General features: G+C 36.3%; 1 protein-coding gene across 5 annotated transcripts in view; it reads left to right on the forward strand.

The window, feature by feature from the left end:
* gria1a (glutamate receptor, ionotropic, AMPA 1a) overlaps window positions 1-21,711 on the forward strand; it is a 127,213-nt gene that overhangs the window by 28,939 nt on the left and 76,563 nt on the right. For all 5 annotated transcript variants that reach the window (XR_003936404.1, XM_030145194.1, XM_030145193.1 and 2 more), the window contains exon 4: window positions 12,595-12,779. Coding sequence is in view for 4 of the 5 variants with exons in the window: in XM_030145194.1 (XP_030001054.1) it covers window positions 12,595-12,779 (185 nt within the window). In the remaining variant the exon portion in view is untranslated. The remainder of the gene's footprint in view (window positions 1-12,594; window positions 12,780-21,711) is intronic.

Genomic DNA, 21,711 nt, shown 5'->3' on the forward strand with positions numbered 1-21,711 from the left:
CACATCTAATTAGAAACCAGAGATAGATGCTGACACTGATAGAACCTTTTACAAGCTGTCAACAGAACATGGCTTCGATAGACGTCGATGGATAGTATAGACTTTTCAGCTTTAATTGCCTATTTAATTGTCAAAAATAATAGCTGAAATGATCAGTTTCTAGTTTGACTCTTTAAAACCTGACGCGTCATGGCTGACACACCCTGCGCATATGCAGTTTGGATGGCTGTAACTCTTTCATTGTTTGTGCGATTGGAAAAATCCAACGGTTTCTGAAACCTGAGTCATTGTGCTCTACAGGTTTTATTGGGTCATTACGGGAATTTCACTCACACCTGTACTAGAAGCTGGAGAAGATGCCATTCTAGCAGTATTAAAACATGTAGAAAATTAGAAATGATTGCTAGATTCTGAAAGATTTTGAAAACGGACTCACTCACAGTATATTTTCTAACATTTTAGTTCATCAAAATAAGAAAAAAAGTCCAGGTGGACCATTTTAAGCTTAGGGTTTAAAGCAGGGGTGACAAACATGCGGCCCGGGGGCCAAAACCAATGGGTCCAGTCCGGCCCGCGGGATGAATTAATGAAACACAAAAGTTACACTGAAGATATTAACAATCAAGGATGTCAAAATAATTTTAGGTCAGTTCCATCTAAACTGGGTCAGACCAGTAAAATACTATCATAATAACCTATAAATAATGACAACCACAAATTTTTCTCTTTGTTTTAGTGTAAAAAAAAAAAAAGTTAAATTACACAAATATGTTAACATTTACAAACTAGCCTTTTACAAAAAATGTGAAAAACCTGAACAAATATGAACAACCTGAAATGTTTTAAGAGAATTAAGAGTAATTGTACCAATATTCTTCTGTTATTAAATGTTTTGTGTATTTGTAGATCCACTGTGATCTGTTCGTTGTAATTAATATGTGAAAATGAGAAGATGAGGCCAAATAATGGCATAAATTGTTAAAATTGCACTTTTTTTCCTTAATAAATTTCATTTGGTCATGGTTGTTCATGTTTTTCCACATTTTTTTAAAGGATGTAAAAATTTTGATCATATAATTTTCCTTTTTTCACTCTAAAACATAGAAATTAGACATACAAATTTTGGAATTGATATTATTTTTGTATTATTGTGTTATTATTTTAATCATCCGGCCCACTGCAGGTCATATTGGGTTGTATGTGGCCCCTGAACTAACATGAGTTTGACACCCCTGGTTTAAAGAGTAATCTACTAAATGTTCATTTCTAGTTGTATTACTGAGGGACTTTTTACCTCCACCAAGGAGGTTATGTTTTTGCCGTCGTTGATTTGTCTGTCTGTCTGTCTGTGTGCAAGATAACTCAAAAAGTTATGGACAGATTTGGATGAAAATTTCAGAAAATGTTGATGTTGGCACACGGAACAATTGATTAAATTTTGGTGGTGATCGGGGGGGCACTGATCTGCCTTGGCGGAGTTCTGGGCTCTGCAAGTGCTTTTCTTGTTTGTTATATTACTCTGCATGCAGGCAAAAAAATAATTAATTTCCAACTGTATCATATTTCCTGCTCTAAACGATTATTATTACACTGATCCACGATCAGTCACAATGCTCTGGAATCACCCTGTCATACCCAACTACTTAATCTATACTTAAAAACCCACAAAAATTTTATCATGCCGGAAAACTGACAAATCAGGACTTCAATCTAAACTTACCTGACGTTTAATCCATCCACATTGATAAGGATATTTTGCTGAACAGATATTTTTCTCCACATTTGAGCCTCTTGTTGACATGTAAATGGTGTATTAGGTCATAAAATGGAGAATGTAGAGAGGGAAAACTTAGATACTGGAAAGTGAGACACATTAATTACTTTATGTGATGAATGTGCAAGTGAACCATCAAATCTATGCATACGCTATGCTTCAACAACCAGAACCAACACTTAAGTTAACTTCAGTGTTGGTTGGTAGTGCATTCACGATGCATTCGCATGCATTTAAAAGGGTCATATTTTGCTAAACCCACTTTTATTAGTCTTTGATACATTTATTTGTGTATTTGGAGCCTAACAGTTCAAAAAGTTTGAATTTGAACCCTCCAGGTGCTGCAAAATTATCTTTATATTAAGTTCGGCAAAAATCAAGTGGATTTCTACAACCTGTTTCAATTCCTGCTTAATTTGTTATGGCTATAACTAGTTGCGTCACGACATTTGCGCATATAAGGTCAAGACTTCAAGACATTTCTCCGAGTACGCCATTATTGTTTGTCAGCAGCAGCGATTGTAGTAAAAATTGAAAATATGTCCTAACTTTGAGCTGATTACCTAAAATTTTTAAGTTGTTGTTGTAGTAATGAACACAAGTGGCTGAACGGAACAAAAAGCATGGTCAACAATCTGGAGGGGGTGGGGCATGAAGTGGCTCATTTGCATTTTAAAGGCCAACGCTCTCAACGACTTTTCTGGTGTCATTACTCAGAAATAGGGTTGAAGATGGACCTGTGGAGTTGAATTAATGAAGAATTCAGAGCCAAGCATAGCGTTTACAGTTTATATAGACCACAGGGAAATGTTTTAAAATGCATAATTCAGTTTAAAAAAGCAAAATATCACTCCTTTAAGAAATTCAATAATCGAAAACCCTGGTTTAGACGCCTCAGTCCATTATCGGATTTCTTTCGGAGTACGTACATGCATAGACTCAAACTTCCTGTTACTGTGTTCTGCTCACGTTTGACTACGTAACTTCCTTTTTCTTTTTTCTTTTTTTTTACCATTTTGATTGTGTTTACACATGCACAGATGTAACAGAATGAAATAAATCAGATTAACCTGTATACAATCAAGACATGGGAGTATTGGGAGGAAATCCAGGTGTGTTAATCAGATTTCTCATAATCAGATTTCTGCTGTTATCGGATTAAACATATCAGATTATCCTTTTTACGTGATCACATGATTTATCTGATAACTCCAGAAATTAGATAATGATTGGAGTATTAGTTTGCATGTAAACGGGCTCAATGTCTGGAATTTCCCCTAGTGGGACTAATAAAGGACTATCTTATTTTATCTTATTGTATGTCCAGAAACAACAGTTATGAAAATTATTAGAATGGTATTGTCATGCAGACAGAAATATTTTGTAAAATGAAGGTCTTGTGCACATTTTTTGTTAGTGAGGGAAAAAAAGTATCTGTTTAGAAATACAGGGGTTGGACAAAATAATGGAAACACCTTCACCTCAAGATGATAATGCCCCAATCCATACAGCTAGAATTGTTAAAGAATGGCATGAGGAACATTCTAATGAAGTTGAACATCTCGTATGGCCGGCACAGTCCCCAGACCTCAACATTATTGAGCATTTATGGTCAGTTTTAGAGATTCAAGTAAGACGTCGATTTCCACCGCCATCGTCTCTAAAAGAGTTGGAGGGTATTCTAACTGAAGAATGGCTTAAAATTCCTTTGGAAACAATTCACAAGTTGTATGAATCAATACCTCGGAGAATTGAGGCTGTAATTGCCGCAAAAGGCGGACCTACACCATATTAAATTATATTTTGTTGATTTTTTAAGGTGTTTCCATTATTTTGTCCAACCCCTGTATACCAGCATTAGTGTGAACCGTAGACCTGGTTCTGTCGGATATGTCTCTACATGAATACTCAATATACGATTGAACTATTAGAGGAGAAGAAGAATGAGGAGAGATAATGATCTGTTTGGAAATCAGAGTTAATGAAATACGATTAAATGAAAAATGAGAATAGATAAAAACAGTTATTTTATTTAGCATCTACACTGTAAACATAGAAGATGAGACTCTTTCCACCCAAAAAATTGATACATTAGCGAGAGACATAATTAAAATCTGTAGAATGACTGCAGGAGATGTTAAATGACTTTTAGATGGGGTTCTTGGTAAAATTACTTTTTCTTATAGGATTGATTGATCAGTTGATTGATTGAAGGCCAGAAAATCACCACCGTTATTAGAATCTCAGGCAAAAACATGTTGATAACAATCATTTTCACAGCGAGGGTGTTTCAGTTTTCATCTGTTTGTCTATTGAGGTTCTTGCTCCGAGTCTGGAAAAGATTCAGTCACATGTAATACACACAGACCAAGGCAAGATCGTCCTTGGACAAAGTCAGGCATATTTTTTTTTTATATATCTCATGTGGTTCAATGGAGATGAAAATATCCCAGGAGTTGCCTTCTCCTTGCTGCTGTCCTCCTTGGTGGCCTTAGCCCTCTTCTCTCTTCTCTCTCTTTTTGCTGCAGTTGGTTATATGAACAAAATGACTTTGTAAGTAGATTGTTTTTATGGTTTGTCCTGAACCTTGTTTTTGGAGTCCCAAATCGAATCTTTCTTCAGAAGTATTAGGTTGAAAAGTAAATGGGCGAAAGAAAATCTGAGTTCATGGCAATGCTTTCACTCAACATCCTCCCTTTCCCATTTCCAAGATTTTAGTTACAATGAAATATTTAGATCTGAATCTGTCTTCAGTTGTAGAATATGTCATTTCTTTCATTACAGTCCAATTCATTTATTAACTAAAGGCAAATTTGGATAAATGGAAATAGGTAAACAGCACACTGTAGGGAGAAATTAATTGCTCTAAGATGGTTTTTGCTCCACAACTTCATTACATCCCCATGATGATGCCCATAACCATGACCGAGGGGTCTGCAAACAATATAATAGTTTGATTAAAGCAGTGTTAGGGAATGGGAGAAACAACAGGAATAGGTTAGGAAAAAAAAACACAACTCAAGAAATAATGGAGGACTCGCTCTCCTGAACATGGAACTTTATAACTGTGCATTTGGAATAAATAAATTAACAACGCCTCAGGCAAATTATTTCTAACCTCCAGTGGGTAAAGGTGGAAAATGCACTTACGGCTCTGTCTGATGTTACACAACCATTTTCAGAAAAGAAGAATAAATAGAAGACAGCAAAAGAGAACAGTGCTTTACAACACTCAGTGGGAGTGGGTAAAAAGACGATCGCAGTATGAGTAAAGCGATCCTTTCTGTGATTTGGTCTAAGAAATGTGTGTTATGGAAGACATCTGTAGAAATGATGTATTCTATGATTTGACTGAGTCATGAGATGAAGTGAAAAGGAGGAGTTTTTGGATGTTTTTACAGCTGAAGAATACAGTGGCCTCTGTGGAACAGAATATAATTCATGACATTTTGATTTTATTGTTGCTATTATTACTGTTATTATGTTGATATTCATATAAAATAATAATTGCTATATAGAAAACATAAGGAATAGAGATTGGGGGTAGGAGTATATAGGTTTTTACTTCTTACTCCTTTTCGAGCATGTTTAATTTCATTTATTTTTATTTTATTTGTTTTCTTTTTTTCCTTTTTTTTCCTTTAGTTTATGTATCAACCCTTTATGTATCATTACTGATATTTTGTTGGTTGGTTTTGTTTTGATTTCACTGTCTACATGTTCGAAATATAGACTGCAATCAGTCAGTCAATCAATTTTGTGATCTGCTTGTTAGAGGATTTTAGGTCATGTCATTTCATAAACAAATAAATCAATAACAATGGTGTCAACATGTTTCTCCTCAGGTAATTTTCACTTTAAAGTGCCTGCCAGTATAGCTACTGTGTTTTACAGAGAATATTGTTGTTCATAGGATTAATGTTGCTAAACTAAAGACTGTTTATTTCATAGTAACAAAACAAAAGAGTTCAATTCACTTTAATGAAGACAGAAGAAGAAACAGTGACTGTCGACTTCATACAACAGAGAATTACAATAACTCTCCAAGCTGCTGGTTTGGCTTCTGATTTTCACACATAGAAGGGCGCAAAGCACAACGCTGAAATGTAAGAAGTAAAAAGGTTCTTGGTTTATTATAAAGCTTTTGGAGAAATATTGAAATATTGCAATAATATTCGTGTAAAATGAAAGTTTTTAGGCAAATAACAATAACAAAAAAGCCACAAGGTCTCATATTAACTCTTCCAGAAACCTTGGGGAGAACAAGGAGAAAGTTTGTCATATTTTGGTTGTAAATAGCATTCATTTTTAGGAAAATAACATTCTATCTCAAATGTTCTCACGAGGTCTTTGGCTACATCACCTCGCCTGTATACGCTGGTAAAACACACTCTGAGTCAGTATTCTATTGAATATGTAAAGAAATGTTTGAAAGCCTGAGATTAATTCAAAATAACAAAATCTGGATGCAAAATTAGGGATGAATCGTGTCTAAATGTAGACTAAATCAAATATAGATGTAGTCTCAAGAAGTCCATTTGTGTGAAATTTTCAGTGTATGTCCTGATTGTTCCTTGATGTGGATGAGTGAACTAAAAACCTTTGACAACTCCGATCTCCACACTCGCTATGGTGTTTGGATCAGATGTAGTTGAATTTAATAAACAGTCAAGCTAAGGCTCCATAATTAACCCATAAAGACCCAAACATCTACCTGTGACCAAAACCATCTACTGATGTAAACTGTTTAATACCTGTTGATCCACTAATCCTATCAATCCATGTAAATAATTGGTGTAAAATGCAGTTTGTCATCTTTTCATGGTCATCAGATATGACCCGTTTGGATGTTCAGAGGATCTGTTGTGAACGTGGAAACGCCGTCATCTTCTACAACATTGATTCACCAGTAAAACCAATGGAATGTGATGAATGTCAGTGGATGGAAACACTGGGTTTGATGTTCAGTTATTAATATCTTTGCTGAAAAAGTCACTTTTTACCTTCAGTTTTGTCTGTTTTTGATATATCCATCAATTTTAATATGAGTTTTTATGAACATCTACATGATCAGTAAATTTACCTGATTTTCACTGAAAAAATTAAAAAATAAATGAAAAATACATAGCATAGTATTATAATAAATGGTGATAAATCACTTAAGGAAGGTTAAGTAGAGAGAAAAATTCATTTGGGAAGTGCCACAAAAGTAGCACAGGGTCTGTATGGGTTAAATCAATATGGAGGAGTCACATATGCTCGTGCACTTGTTACTTGTGTACATTTCTATTTGAGCTGGGAGCCAATCGATTAATGACTGTTATACATCTATGGTTATAACCTAAACAGTGATTTTCACATAGAGCAGGGGTGTCCAATCCTGGTCCTCGAGGGCCGGTATCCTGCATGTTTTAGATCTATCCCTCTTCCAACACACCTGATTCAAATGCTAAGCCTATCATCCAGCTCTGCAGAAGCCTGATACCAGCTGTCAGGTGTGCTGAAAGAGGGAAACATCTTAAACATGCAGGATACCGGCCCTCGAGGACCGGGATTGGACACCCCTCACATAGAGGATGCAGATGAAAAAAAAAAAAATCAAAAAAAAGAAATGGTGCCAGGTACAACAAACCCCGCCCCTTGCACGTATTGTTGCTTATTTTGGCATCGATCCAGCTGATGTCATCATGCATGTACTGATGTCAGCATATTAATTGCCTCTATATACACTACCAGTCAAAAGTTTGGACTCACCTTCTCATTTAAATGGCAGTAGATGGACCACAGATGGCCAACAAGTGCTCAGCATCACTGGGAACTCCTTGAAGACTGTTGGAAAACATCTCAGGTGACTACCTCATGAAGCTCATCGAGAGAATGCCAAGAATGTGCAAAGCAGTAATAAAAGCCAAATGTGGCTATTTTGAAGAATCGAAAATATAAAATATGTTTTGAGTTATGTCACACTTTTTTTAACTGCATAATTCCATATGTGTTCATTCATCGTTTTCATGCCTTCAGTTAGAATCCACAATGTAAATACTTATGAAAATAAAGAAAAAACAGGTGAGTCCAAACTTTTGACTTATAGTGTACACGAAATAGATGTTAAGGGTTTGCTTTTTTTTTTTTTTTTTTTTTACCAGTATACAGTTGTCTACATGCTCTTTAGTCCAGCAGCACAATTAATAATGTTCCTGGGTCCTGTATTGATCATTGATCACTGAGAGTTGCATAGGAAAGGGTAAAAATATACATATAACCCTCTGATACAATTACACATAATTATATTGCACATTTCTTATTGCAACTATTACACATGATAATATTGCACATTTCTCTTAATCACTATTTCATATATCCCTGTCTTCATCACACATAATTACACTATACATGTCCCTTTAACACTATTGCACATATTCCAATTATCACTATTGCACATAACCCTTTAACACTATTATACATGATTGTATTGCACAAAACTCACGTCTACCCATTTAAAACAAATTACACAGTCCCCAGGAGCAAGTCCCATCAATGGACAAACAAATTACACACAGTTATGATTACAGTTATGATTTTCCAATGTTATTATTTTACTGTAAAGTGCTTTGGGAAATCTTTCTGCCAAAAGTGCCATGTGTGTTCATTCATAGTTTTGATGCCTTCAGTGAGAATCTACAATGTAAATAGTCATGAAAATAAAGAAAAACCAGATGAGTCCAAACTTTTGACTGGTAGTGTATGTGTCAAGTTTGAAGTAAATTGAAATAAAATTGATGTTTTTATAGACATTTGAAATTTTGCCCATTATAAGTAAATGGGAGAAGAAAAAAGATTTTAAAAATTTCTAACAAAATTTGAACTTTGACCTACTTTTCCTAAAATGTAACCACATCTATTCTGGGTCATTTGCAATTTATAAACCCAATTTGGTATGAATTCAACCAATAGTGTTGCTGCTACAGACATGTGAAATTTTACCCATTATAAGTAAATGGGAAAAAAAAAAAACATTTTAAAAATTCATACAAAATTTAAACTTTGACCTACTTTTCCCAAAATGTAATCAGATCTATTCTGAGTCACTGGCAATCTATAAACCTAGTGTAGTATGAATTCAACCAATAGTTTTTCTGCTAGAATGTTAACAAACAAACAAACAAACAAACAAACAAACTGAACCAAAAACAATCCCCCTTGTCTCCCCTTTGGGGGCCGGGGTAGAAGTCCTTATTCACAGTCTGCAGTTGTTCATTGCATGTCTTCTGCTGCTTTATAGCTAATATCAGCTAATACAGGGTGACCCAAAAAAACGGGAATTTTTGAAGTGCGTATTGGCAGACATGAGCAAGTGGCAGCACTGCGAGACAGTGACCTTGAGCAAGTAAACACACCCCCATTTTAGTAACCATTGGCGGCTGTGCGAGAATTGTTCGGTAACCGTGTGATCTCAAGATTCGGTAACTTTCCCTGGCGCCCTAGATCGCCAGATTTGTCCGTTTGTGATTTTTTCTTGTGGGGCTATCTCAAGAGTAAAGTGTACACGACTCGACCAAGAACTCTGGATGAGTTAAAACAGAGAATTCAGGATGAAATTCACAGTATCCCAGCTGAGATGTTGCAGCGGTCAATGAGGAATCTCAACAGCAGATTTCAAGAATGTATTCGTACAGGAGGACGCCATCGACAGGAAGTAATTTTTAAAAAATGAAAATTCCATCATTGTTTCTTAACCCTTTCATGTATACTGGTCACTACAGTGGACAGCTATTCTACAGCTGTTTCCTTATATATTCATAGATTTTTTTAATACATATCTTTATTAAAGTTTTAACACATTCATATTTTTTCTGACATGAACTGGTAACATTGTGTAGATCTCCCCTAAGTATAAACCCCCCAGAAACACAAGCCCCCCCCCCCCCCCCCCCCCCCCCCCCCCCCCCCCCCCAATAGTTTTGACACAATTTATCAGTAAATACATGTTTCTTTGTTTCAAAAATTTAACGCATGGTGTCCAAGTGGACATTTTTGCAACTTCATGAAAAAAAGGTTCATAAGAACATTTTTATTATTAGTAGTAGTAGTAGTAGTATTAGTATTAGTATTATGTTTTTGTTTTTTTTGTTTTTTGTTTTTTATTTTTTTATATTTTATTTATTTATTCATTTTATTTATTAATCTTTTTTTTCTCATTAGAAAATTTTCAATCACATTGTTTTTTCATGCCTAAAGAGGAATAAAAACATTCAGGAAAAAAATCTTGATTAAGGTTCTCATAATTTGTGCATGAAAGGGTTAAATGGCATGTTTTAAGGTTTCAATTACTATGAATAAAATATTTTTCTTCAATCACTCTTGGTTTTATTGGATTGTTTAAAAGTTCCCATTTTTTTGGGTCACCCTGTATTTAAAGATACAACATAAAGTCCAATACAAATGTTACACAAGCACACAGGGATCCAAGCTGAACCCTCGAAACTGTATTATTTTGCTAAAGTGCAAGGTAAAAACAGTATAAGGTAAAAGAACATGAAAGATTTTGGGGTGCTGGAGGTTGTCTCTGTTCTCAGCGTTTGCTAATAAAAGTGTCTCTCATTTTACTTTCAAAAGCCAAGAACAGGAAAATAAATTTGATAGCCCATTAAACCCATCATAAACAATATTTGGGAAATGGTTTCTCAGAGTGTTATTTTCTTCACTCCAAATTGCACGGTGCCCAGGCCTTCGTGTATTGCCTGGGGAAAGGATGCTTATGACAGTCAGATTCCATTATGATATTATTCTCTTTCAGAATGTCTTTGGAGGAACATTCTTACCTTGGCTAGTCCAACGAGTCCCCCTGTCAAACTAAGTCTGATTTATGTGGGTGCACCGGTCACGTAGCTCCATTTAAAAAGGCAAGAGGATTTTCTCAGTGTAAACACAGAGAAGGGTGAAAAATAAATGGGCGATATGAGGATAGAAGAAGTGTAATAGTCCGGTTGCACTGATAGCACTGAAAAAGGCTGACTTCATGTCTTTACATAATATATCAGGACAGAACATTCTCACCGCTGTGCATTTATGAGCTTCAAACACTAATTTTAGCTCATCCTGACTGCTGCTCAGCTGTATTCACAAGTAGGTGCTGAAACACTTTTTTTTTTTAAATAAATGTGTGTGCATATGTAATGTAGAACCAGATATGCAATTAAAGATGTGAGGGGAAGTTAGACAATTAAAAAGGAAGAAACAAAATAATAAAAAAAAAAAAAAGGAAATCAAAGGGAGAGGGAAACTGCTTTAGTGGGACAGAGGCTGTTCTTCAAAGTGCTGCGTCTGGTGTTATCGCTGCGTTCCGTCTGTTCGCGCCGTCTTAACTTTTCACGCACACAAGCAGAAGACGTCGATTTCCACTCGAAGGTAGTGTCCGTTCACCTCAGGACCCACCGGCCCTATCTGCTGCTATGATGAACTGCCTCTTGTGTTCCCATGCGTATCACTAGTTTCACAGGTGGCGTTAAATCTGTCAGCTCCAAGGACCACAGTTATTCACTTATGAGCAACAATGAATGGAGACCGACACCATGAAAGGTGCCAATGGTTCCCACTCCAAGCACCTCTGCACATTTTTTTGGGGGGGCGTATTTCTTCTTGTTTATTTACATGCACTGTATTGTGGTTTTTGTGCGGAGGTTCGACACCATCCATCTTTTTACTCCTTAATGACCTGGTGTCAAATAGGCTCCATGAATTGCCTGGAGAGCAGCTGGTGTGCATTCTAATAAGGCTAAGCAATCATCTTCCAGAGAATGTGACGGCATTTCTCATCCTTCTTCCACTCGATCTGTTGTTGTTCTCCTCTTGGTGGAAAAGCCATTTTAACATTTCATCCATATGCATAAATAAATGCCTGTATGAACATGAGCGAACAAGCACGGAAGAGATTAAAAACACATCACCTTTTTAGGCCCACGGTGGCTTTATAATCGTATTTGCCAGTTTACTAGAGGAAAATAAATGCAACTACTCATGCATTAGTTTACATTTTTAAAAATTTGTAATTGCTATAATTTATTTGGGTAATGGCTGCCAGTCTGCTGTGGGTGAAATTACTTTATTTACTCTGTGGAACAACAGCGGCTGCCAACTTGAGAGGGATCTGATTGGTCTGTTGCCAGCGGCGAAGGAGTCGAACAGTGAGTCAGAATGTAAATCACAGCTCGCGATCAATGTGTTCTCTAATCGCTTTTTATTTCCTGTCTTAACGCGAGCCCTGAGCTCATTGGCTGCTCTGCCTCTTTCTCTACGGTGCTGGAGTGTCTCCGCAGCATATTGGCGACAGTGTAATTGAGTAAGGCCACCTGTAATTGGTGCTCGGAGGACGTAAAGCTAGCGTCGTCTGCTGTGATGCACTGGGCTTGATTGTTTGTTGTTGTGAAAGCGGTGATTATTTAGCCCGGCGCTGTACAGGCTGCAAAAGCGCACCTGCACGTGTCAGTGTGTGCTTAATGGACTATTCCATTCGTTACACTTTATCACTGAAGCTACAGGGGAGATCCTGATGGATACGCTGATCAAGAACACTTTAGTCCTCTGCACAGCTTCTGTTTTGTTCATAAGTTGTTTTAATTTATCTCACAGTTTGTGATATAACTACACACGGTGTAAGATTAGCCTGCATATAATTTATGTCTTAGACACTCATGAATCGCTCTAGTAGTAGATTAATCACTTTATTCATGACGAGATCCTTTCGCAACTTTTACTCATGCTGCAAATTTACAACTTCAGCTCTTTGTAGTATTCCTAAAGTGTTTCTCCATTCTCCTCAGGGCTGTCTGTGCTGCAGAAGGTTCTGGACACAGCGGCGGAGAAGAACTGGCTGGTGACCTCGGTTAATGTGGAGACCATGACGGAGGCTTCCTTCTTGAAAGTGTTCCAGGATTTGGACAAAAGGAAGGAGGGCCAGATTATCATCGACTGTGAGACAGAGAGACTTACCGGCATCCTCAAAAAGGTAGAGAGCTTTTCTCTGTTTGTGCAACGATAGGGGATTATGTAATGATGTGGCAATCTTCAATGCGGTTTCATCATCGACACTGCAGCCTCATAACTGAATAAAACCATTACAGTTTTATAGATTTACTGCAAAACAAACAGGTAAAATTTGCAGTTCTTCCAACAGTTGAAGCTTATATTATTTGTTAATTAACCCATTAAAGACCTGGTGCTACTTTTCTGGAAGCTCCTAAATTATTTTTTCTCTCTATTAAACCTTTCTTAACCCTTTATAGTTCACTCATAGAAATACTCTGAAAGTCAACATTTCAACCTTAGCGTGTTATGGGAGGACACAAAAAGAATGTATTACTTTGGTGAAATTTTTCAAAATATGTTAATATCATGTAGAAAATCCATACCAATGAAGTTATCATATTTTATTGCTTACCTGAAAAATTCAAGAAGTATATGTAACAAGTGGTTCCAGGCACAACAAACCCCGCCCCTCGCATGTAGTGTAGCGTATTTTGGCACGGATCCAGCTGATGTCATCATTTCTATGTATGTGGTGATGCCAGCATATCAATTTATTGCCTCTATATATGTGCCAAGTTTGAAGTAAATTGAAACAAAATTGATGTTTTATAGACATTTGAAATTCCACTCATTGTAAGTAAATGGGAGGGGAAAAAAAGATTAAAAAAAAAAATCGTAAAAGAATTTGAACTTTGACCTACTTTTCCCAAAATGTAATGACATCTATTCTGGGTCACTGGAAGTCTATAAACCCAATTTAGTATGAATTCAACCAGTAGTTTTGCTGCTAGCATGTTAACAAACAAACAAACATAGAAACAAAGAAATAAACAAATGGAACCAAAAACAATACCGCTTGCCTCCCTTTCGGGGGGGTGGGGTATTGTAAGACGTATATATATATATATATATATATATATATATATATATATATATATATATATATATATAAAATAACACAAGAAAAACACTTGTAATGTATTTTAGAACATTATAACATGACTTTTAGAACATTAGACCAACATAAGTGCTGATCCAGACCCCTGTCCACATCCACATTCTCCCTTTGAACATCATTTCTTACATTAGTACCATTCCTTCATGGTACCTAACAAAGCAGATACACTCACTGTTCATGCAGAGGTGGACCTTCCAGACCCTGTAGACCACATTGGACCTGAGATTGATGACTCACTGTCCTCACTGTAACTGGTGCTGTCACTGTCTTATAATGTGTGCGGAAATGACCAGAAATAGTCACTTACCCAGTTTATCACTTTCTATTATAATATTAATAATATTAGTATTTTGCATTTTTCCAGTAAAAATCAGGTATTTTCCTGTATTTAATTCACTGATCATGTTCATGTTCATTAACTCTTAAAGACCCAAACATCCACTGACGACCAAAACCATCTACTGATCTAAAATGTTTAACCCTTTCATGCATGAATTATGAGAACCTTAATTAAGATTTTTTTTTCCTGAGGGTTTTTATTCCTCTTTAGGCATGACAACAAACAAACAATGTGATTGATTTTATTTTTTAAATCAACCTGTTTTTCATGGAGTTACAAAAATGTCCACTCAGCTACACAATGAATTTTATTCTTGAAGCAAAGAAACATGTATTTAAAACCCAATATCATAAAGTGATATGAAAACAGTGAAATGAAACCATGTTTAATGCAGCTAATCTGATGTTTTCTCACATTTTAACATATTCTAATACAGTTATTACTCACTTCATGGAGATAATATGCAAAATATAAATATTAACAATTGATTTCCACTCAAGAACCAATCAAGAACAGCAAAGTTACAATAATGCTATGAATTGCAGTTTATGAGATGATGCATAAGTGTCCACTGTGTTGGTTGATATGGAACTAAAACAACAAAACCCATGAATATACAAGAGTAAAGCTGTAGAGTAACTGTCCACTGTAGTGACCACTATGCATGAAAGGGTTAATAACTTCTGATCCACTAATCCTATCAATCCATGTCAATAATTGGTGTAAAATACAGTTATTCATCTTTTCATGGTCATCAGATATGACCCATTTGGACATTGAGAGGCTCTGTCGTTACCATGGAAACACTGTCATCTTCTACAACATTGATTCACCAGTAAAACCCATGGAGTTGGATCAATGACAGTGGATGGAGACACTTGGTTTATGTTTATAGTTTGCAGAAAAAGTCACTTTTTCTTCAGTTTTCTCTGTTTCTGATATAATAACCCTCAACTTCAATCAGAGCTTTTATGAACATCTACATGATCAATAAATTAAATATAGGAAAATAATTGATGTTCACTGAAGAAACACAAAATACAGAGGATTATGCCATAATCGTGATAAATCACTTAAGAAAACTTAAATATAGAGAAAAACATATTTTGGAACGGCCACTAAAGTAACACTGGGTCTTTATGGGTTAAAGCTCAGATTAAAGTTGAGGATTATTATATCAGAAATAGAGAAAATGGAAGAAAAAGTGACTTTTTCAGATCAGATTTCAATAACTGAACGTAAAAACAAGCATCTCTAATCATATTATTCATGAAAATACATGAGTTTTAGTGGAGAATCTGTGTTTCAGAGGATGACGGTGTTTCCACGTTCACTACGGAGCCTCTAAACATCCAAATCTGATGACCGTGAAAAGAAAACAAATTACATTTTACCTGAATTATTTCACCATATTGATATGTTTAGTGGTTAAGAAGATATTAAACATTTGAAATCAGTAGATGATTTTAACTGTTTGGGCTTTTATGGGTTAACCTGCCTCTCAAGTTTAAGGGACACATTTAAAAATACACATTTCAGAATGAGGCTGTACACATTTTAATAATAAGAACAAAGGAGGAGATGCAAAAAGGGAGCAGATATAAATGGAAAGTGGAGGTTGGGGGGTGGGGGTGGGGTATCTTCTGTGGTGTTTAGTCTGGAGCATCAAGGACATGGGAGATAAATAACACAATATTGGCATTTGGAGCCTGTAATTATTGTGTGACAGGATCAAAAATGACTTACCCCTATCCTGTTGGAGGAAGGAAGAGGATGTTGGCGTCGCAGTTAATGACGGACACAAACTGAAATCGCATACAGGCGATCGTAGGCGCGGGGATATTTGTGCGTTTCTTGTATTTGTTTTGCTTGTAGGCAGGTGCCACTTGTGTGATTTATGATTTTTCAGTCAGGCTGTAATAGTGTTTTTCTGTGTCAGTACATTTTCGAAGAAAGAAAGCGCGCAATCGCATGCACGTGCGCTTAGATGATAAACGTAAACACACACACACAGTTGGATGTGTATGTGTAGGCTGTGTCTTCTCCGTGTGAATGTTATTGATGGGATGGTGTCTACAGTTAAGGTTATTGCATCAGTTCTCACCAGTTTACAGGAGCTCAGCCTGAGAAGTTCTCCATTCAGACCGCCACCATCAATCACCCCGCATCTGCTCCCCGCCACAGCGCTCTGCCTGTGAACCCAAACAATGCCACAACGTAAACACACACATATACAGACAACACCTCTGCATCTTCTGCCCTTTAAACCCCCCCACTCCCCTCCTCCGTGTCCATCTCATTCATCTCATACAGTACACTGATTCTCTCCAGATAATGTCACCGACGGTATCCCGAGGGTGACTTTTCATATAAGCTGAATATTGATGTAGTCTCCTTGCTGAACATTCATTTCGACAGAAGAGGACGGAAGAGTGTGTGTGTGTTTTTTTCCAATACGCCGACTAAAAGTGACCCATCCTCTCGGGGCTGAACTCTGAATGACTCCTCAAATCTACATGTATAATTAAAAAGCGACTCACATCCAAAACATTTCCATTTGATGGTCCACTGTGGCAGTAATGTGTGTTTTCCACCCCCTGGTGTCTTGTGTATCGGCATGTGTTTCCTCCTCCTCCCCCTCCTTCCCTCTAGTTTTTCCTTGCCCCAGGTTCAGCTGCAGGGGCTCGCTTTCCACTGGGGTCACCATTAATAACAAATGCCACCTTCTGTCATGACCTACAGCATCATTAGACACACTGACACACACCACACAAACAAATGAGTGCGTTTCCTCAAGTGTACACAGGGGAAAATGCTCCCGAAGATGAAGGAAAATGTGCAATGTCTGAGCAGAAACAGGGAAATGAGTTTCTTATTCACTGTGCTAAGGCTGTTAATTGGATGGCGTGGGGCTTTAAATTAGCGCTGCCCACTCTGCCTTATTTAATGTGACTGCTCAGTATGCTGCGATGACACGTACAGGCACATTGCTTGTATAGAACAGAAGGCTCTTTTTTAGCTATCCGTCGCTATACTCAAGTATCACAAAGCAGATTTAAAAAAAAAAAAAATTCAAAATCAGGGGTGTTCTTAATTTTCTAATTTATAGCAAACGAGTGATGTACTAATGTTGGCTGTTTTATGTTTGTTTCTGTCACCTGCCTAGGGACTGCAGATGAAAAGGAGTTATTTGTCCTAATTCTGGTATATTTACATAGGTGTATTTTTTATACAGCAATGTTCATAAATGTGCATGGTCCCTATTAAATAAACCAATAAAATAAATAAATAAATAAACATGCGGCCCTTGGACCAAAACCGGCCAAAAGTTCCAACGGAATGAATTTAAAAGTGCCAAAATTACACTGAACATACTAACAGTCAAGGGTGTTGAAATCATTTTAGTTCAAGGGCCATATACAAGCCAATGCGATCTCAAAAAAGAAAATAAATAAATAAATAAATAAATTGCATTATAATATCCTATAAATAATGACTCCAAATGTTCTTCTTGTTTTAATGTGAAAAAAATCTAAATAAAACATTAAGCTTATAAATAAATGACAGCTCTTTGTTTTAGTGCAAAAATAACATTAAATTCTTTAACTATTTTTATTAACAAACTATCCTTTAACAATAAAATGTGAATAACCAGAACTACCTAAAGAAAATTAAGCGCAATTTTAACACTATTCTGCTTGTTATTAAATGTTTTGTGTCTTTGTAGATCTGATCTGTAATGCACATGTAGAAATGATAAGTTGAGGCATAATATTATTAAAATTGCACTTGTTTTTATCTTAGAAATTGCACTTTTTTTCAGGTTTTTTTCATCTTTTCATTTGAATAGTTTGTTAATGGGCCTGGCCAAGCAAAAGTGAACATCAGGGTCAATTTCTTTTTTCTCCAAAACAATATTTTTGATTACTCAGCATGAAAGACATATAGCTGTAGTTTCTAAAACTGTGTTAATTTAATTTATTTATTCATTTGCTGCCATGTTAATAGAATACAGTGTAAATTAAGAACAGTGAAGGATGTAAATGAATGTATACAGCATAAATTCAGAATGTAAATAGCAATGTGTAAATAAATATGTCCAAAATATATGCCTGTATCTAATCTTATATTTGATACTAATGAAATTCTTTAATGATTTTGAATGTTACTTATTATAAAAAACAGCAGAAAGATGTGTATTAAATATAGTAATGAAACATATGTGGCCAATGACTGATAATGTGATCAGTATCTTCATAAAACCTTTGAATTATTATTATTATTATTATTATTATTATTATTATTATTATTATTATTATTATTATTATTATTATTATTATTATTATCATTATTATGCATCACACTGAACAAACACGTCACCTCATTCTCACTCCGTTACAATGAATTAATGTCTTTTAAAACTAAAATAGAAATTCTATCAGTTTCATTTTTGGATATCATGTACCCTCATATATTACAAAAAAGTGTGGTATGCTAAATATTTGCACTTTCCTTGAGGAACTGCACTTTTTTGGTATTTTTTCCAAACCTTGAATAACTGCTGTATATTTATCTTCACTCCGTTACTTTATCAATGATGATAAATTCATGTTTTTATGAAACATTTGGTTATTAATTTTTAATGGCATGTTAAAGTACTTGCTTAGACCTACAATTTGAGCTATTATGGTTACTGCTAAATACATTTTTAAAAACAGATATGGAATGATTGGTATTGCTGCACAGTGCTTTCTCACTCCATTACTCGCTTGGCCAGGCTCACATGTAAATATTTTCATAATTATTCATTTTTTGCAGAAAAGCAGAGACAAATTTGGAGTTATCATTATTTAAAGGCATAACATAACATTATTTTTTAAAAAAAATATTAAACCAAGAAGATAATTTGGAGTCATTATTTACAAGTTATTATTTTACTGGTCTGGCCCACTTGACAACCAATTGGTCTGAATGTGGCCCCTGAAAGAAAACGAGTTTGACATCCCTGATTTAAATGTTAGTCAGTGTGAAGTACAATGCGTCTGTTCCGTTAAATAAACTAGTGGTGGCAGGACACTACACGCCTCTCACCGGGATCCTCAAAACCCCTCTGACCCTCTGCGATGCCCACAGTTTAAGAATGACAACAGCTCAGGCAGGAGAGAGCGATGGAGGGTAGCCGGGTTGTTGTTTCCTGCACAGGCAGATAAAGTAAATCTGTGCTTGATCTGTTATTCATGAAATTCAATGCGTGTTCTAATTTTTGACGGATCTGCTCACCGTCTGCCCGTACAAGGTCATGTTCTGTGCACTGTACCCGAAACACTGCAGGGAAGCGACACTGTCAAAGCCTTCCTTTGGCTTTAAGACTTGTAAACATGCACATGAACACACCAACACGTATGCAGGTCACAGCTGTGGGCTCTCTCTCTCTCTCTCTTTTTGGCACTATTTTTTCTTTTAAGAACAGATCTAAAGGTTTCTTTGTGGTAATATGCCCCAATAGTTAAAACATAGGAATAAAAAATTACTATAGTTACACCAACGATGTTCTGACTGAAGAGTCCAGCTTCAGCTTTGAGACCAAACACTGATCTGTCTGAATGGAGCCCTACTGGAAAAGTGGCTCAGCTCCTTGAATAAACAGCTATTTTTGTGAAAATTCTCAGTTCCATAACAATATGAAGACCTCTGTGATGACATTTAACATCTTATCCATCGACTGGCAAATTAAAATACCACCTGATATTATCTGGCATAGTGAAAATTATTGTTTTGTGTGAGACAATAAAATACCATGGATAAAAGAGCATTTTCATATCCTCCTTTATATTGTCAAAGCAAAGGTCAAACTAACAAAACTCACCAAACATGTGACTGATCTCCTATCACAGCTTACAGATCCACTCAGCTGAACCACAAAACTAACTGTTATAAAGATTAAGAGAAGGTTCAGTGACATCTGGAAACTAATAGGAGTGGCTCACAGTGATCCACGAGATCGAAGCTAAAGCTGATTAGCTTAGGTAGCGCTTAGATTTTCATCAACAGTGAAACAGTTGAGATTGCAGCCTGTCATCTTCACTATGGAGGTTTCTTACTCACAGGGTGTGATTTGATGGGGGGGGGGGGGGGGGGATCACCCCCCTCTGGTTTTTACATCCCTACTTCTGCTCAATGAATTCCATCCCTGGAGGACAACCAACCAATGTAAAAAACAGGCAGGTTGTAACTGAATTTTCTTCCACCTATATCCTACATTACTGGTGTTAATGTTCACCTGAACCGAACTGTCGGCAGTCTCAGAATTTGCGAACGTCCCCATGCACTGCGGCGCTGCAAAGGGGGGGTAAATGTGACAAATTCCTGGGGCCCAGCATTTGTGTGTCCAGCGGATACAGGTTAAAAGCTGTGAAAATATTGTGTAAGATCCGTTGTATAGTAGAGGAATAGAACCCGGGAGTTGGACGTTAAAAGTATGTAAAGTTTCACTTTCGTTTCATGCCAGCATTAGTTACGTTAGTTACCGCACCCCCACATATATTAACTATATATATAAGCATTCACTAATGGATTTTGGAAGCTCTCGTAACTCATAAAGACCCAGTGCTAGTTTTTTGGCCATTTCCAAATGAATGTTTCTCTATTTCTACCTTTTTTAACTGATTTATCACCATTTTTTTATAATCATATCCTCTGTGTTTTGCATTTTTTGGTGTAAATCATGTATTTTCCTATATTTAATTCACAGATCATGTAGATGTTCATGAAAACTAAAAATAAATTCACAGTTAATTATATCAAAACAGAGAAAAATGAAGAAAAAGTGAATTTATCAGCAAAGATATTGCTAACTGAATGTAAAAACAGATGTCTCTATCCACTGTCACTGATCCAACCCCATGGGCTTTGCTGGTGAATCAATTTTGTTTAAGATGATGGTGTTTCCATAGTAACTACAGAGCCTCTGAATGTCCAAATGGGTCATATCTGATGACCATGAAAAGAGGACAAATTGATTAATGACAGTAGATGAACACAATTATTTTTACATTCAGTTAATGATGTATTTGCTAAAAAAGACACTTTTTCCTCAGTTTTCTCTGTTTTTGATATAACAACTAGGGCTGTTCGATATTGGAAAAAAACTGACATTGCGATTTTTTTTTAAGTCTGCAATATATATTGCGATATGCAAAAATACTCAGGAGGATATAGTAGTTGTGGTGCCAACGTAAATGGTCAAACAAATTAGCTGTGTTACGCCTCGTTGTGGCGACAGGTGTAAGGAACTATTGACACAGAACACGTGTTTTAATATCATCCTTCTTGTAGCTGAAATAATTCCAGATAACTGACGTTGCTTTTCTTTTTGGCGCCAAGCCTTCGTTTTCGGTGATTTTCTCTTGTTTGTTGCTCATTTTTCAATGTTGTTACCAGCGACTCACTCCTTGTGCAGGGGCGTGGTCTGCTTCGGCAAACTGATTAAGAACGATTGTGATTGGTGGATCGCTGTGCACAGTGGGTGTCAGGTACCCAGGTTGAAATTAGATGAGAACACGTCGAGTTCATTTGCCTCCTACATCGCAGGACCTGCGATATGGCTATTGCGCA

The sequence above is a fragment of the Sphaeramia orbicularis genome, chromosome 10 (genome assembly GCF_902148855.1).
Source record: "Sphaeramia orbicularis chromosome 10, fSphaOr1.1, whole genome shotgun sequence".
NCBI lineage: Eukaryota > Metazoa > Chordata > Actinopteri > Kurtiformes > Apogonidae > Sphaeramia > Sphaeramia orbicularis.